General features: G+C 47.9%; 1 protein-coding gene across 1 annotated transcript in view; it reads left to right on the forward strand.

The window, feature by feature from the left end:
• Positions 1–1,659, forward strand: part of igfbp3 (insulin-like growth factor binding protein 3) — a 19,124-nt gene extending 17,465 nt beyond the window's left edge. The window contains exon 4 of the mRNA XM_039811275.1: positions 1,362–1,659. Within this exon, the coding sequence (XP_039667209.1) occupies positions 1,362–1,487 (126 nt within the window). The 3' untranslated portion in view covers positions 1,488–1,659. The remainder of the gene's footprint in view (positions 1–1,361) is intronic.
• Positions 1,660–2,310: the final 651 nt, after the last annotated feature.

Here is a 2,310-nt window from a genome sequence, read left to right on the forward strand (position 1 = left end):
CCATTGTTTCATTGAAAGTGTTCGGTGTACAGAGCCAAAAAAAAAAATATATATATACATACATACATGCTTTGTATATACTTATGGACTGCATATAGTGTATACTGTCCACTACTTTTGGACTGCACCGCTAAAGATACAGGCAACGAGACAGACAGGCGTGTCTCGTCCATGGCTGGTCACCTCACAGCTCACAGCAGCCCCCCCCGGGGGAAGACTATGGGTAGGAGAAGTATTCTAAGCCAGAGTTTAGCCTGGCCTGACTGATTGGGTTGTTTCATGTGTACCCCGAATGGAACTCATAAAGTTGCCACTCTACAAAGCCCGGCCCCCTGTGGGACATCTGATAGTACTGTGTGTGTGTGTGTGTGTGTGTGTGTGTGTGTGTGTGTGTGTGTGTGTGTGTGTGTGTGTGTGTGTGTGTGTGTGTTTGTGCGCGTGTGCGAGCAGGTGGGGGGTATGTATACGTACAGTAGACACAACTCTTGTTTGTGTGCGCCTACATGTTTGCTGATGTGTGTTTATGTGCGCACGTGCGCTCGTGCACGCGCAGGCCATAATCAGCTCCAGATGATTTTGAGTGTCTGCCAGTTTCCCAGAATAGCAGCATTGGTTTCCTTGCAGCCCTCCAACTGGCCTTGGCAAATATTTTAGCAACTCCATGTTTACCTTCACACTCCTTCACTCTCACTCACTCACTCACTGCGTTCCTCATTCCCTGCCCCTCTTTATCGAAAATAATCTGCTTTTTCATCGTTTACCCCCACTGGTCAGGAGCACACAGGCCTGATAAATAAACAGCTCATAGAAGGGACAAACACAACGGCATGCCGGTGGCACGTGGATGCCTGAGCGAGGCTCTCCCGCTCTGATCTTGATACATTTGTTATCATCTTTCCCGAGACGAGCAGCTGCTTCATCTGCAGCGTTTATCTCTGATAGTTTCTGCACCTAAAAGCTAGGAGTCGTCTCCAGACATCAGGGCATTCCTCTCCGTGATCGAGAGTTCTGCTGAGGCATGACTTGGCCTCCTGACAAGCGTCCGAAACCAAAAAGCCCAACAGAGAGAGGTTGAGTCCGTATTATAATAATACACAGATGTTGATAAAGTTGATAAAGCTGTGTCAGGGTAATTCCTCACCTTGAAAACGCTAATCTGTTTTCACTATGTGTCTCAAAGTGATAAGTCCTCTGCTACTTTCCAGTTGTTGTTTTTTCCTGCAGTCTCTAAACTGAAGATGAAAGTCCGAGCCGTGCCCTGCTTCATGTTGAAGGCTAAACATGTTAATCGTTGCTGTAGTCTGTAGTAAAAGCAGCAAAACAGTAGTATACTAAATATTTTTCTCGCCCTCTGTTTGCAGTGCCGTCCATCCAAAGGCAGGAGGCGGGGCTACTGTTGGTGCGTGGACAAATACGGGCAGCCTCTGCCCGGCTACGACGGCAAGGAGCAGACGGAGAAGAAGTGCTTGAGCCTGGAGAGCAAATGAGAGGACGGAGGGACACAAGTGGACGGAGAGAGGAAGACAGAGAATAAGGGGGGGGGGGGGAGAGAGAAAGAGATGATTTTGTTTTCTTGCATGTAGTTTTATGTAAACACTCGGAGGGACTCTGGACCTTTGATTTCAGGTCCCATTTCTGTCTGAGAGTTAGGGGGAGAAGAAGTGTGTCGGGGTGGAGCACCGCCTCGGCAACTGGCCAAGACTCCTGTCCATCACAGCTATCTGTCCTGTGCTTAGAGAACCTTTAACCTTCCTTAAAAAGAAAACAACAATTAAGCTGAGAGAGAAGGGGAAGAAAGAGAGAATCCTACCATCTGCACTATTCTTTTAGAGAGAGAGGAAGGACGGACTTTTCCACTCACTTTAAAGAGGACATGTTTGTGACTGTGACCCAAAAAAAACCCGCACCACCACCGTTTCTATTATGTGTGTGTGTGTCTGTCTGTCTGTCTGTCTGTGAGTGTGTAACCGCAAGTCTGTTTGTGTGTCTTTATGTGTGAGCACCTGCATAACGTACGTGTGCACAGCTGCATGTCTGTGCAAGATGGCGTGTGAGTGTGCGCTTTCCCAAAAGTGTTTATATGTGTAAATATTGTATGTTACTAAGCTCAGAGATGTCAGACTGCCCATCCCCAGCCCATGCTCCATTAAACAATGCAGAAAAGAAAAAAGAAACGCTCTCTGGCTCAGAGTCCAATTCGAAGTGAAGGATTAAAGGACGGCAGGGCTTTGGCTTCTTATTCAGCACCAAGGGCCCTCCTTGCTGCCTCTGGCTTGTCCCTTGCCCTGCTATCGGGAAGGGAATAGAGGC

This window comes from Perca fluviatilis, chromosome 9, assembly GCF_010015445.1.
Source record: "Perca fluviatilis chromosome 9, GENO_Pfluv_1.0, whole genome shotgun sequence".
NCBI classification, from domain to species: domain Eukaryota; kingdom Metazoa; phylum Chordata; class Actinopteri; order Perciformes; family Percidae; genus Perca; species Perca fluviatilis.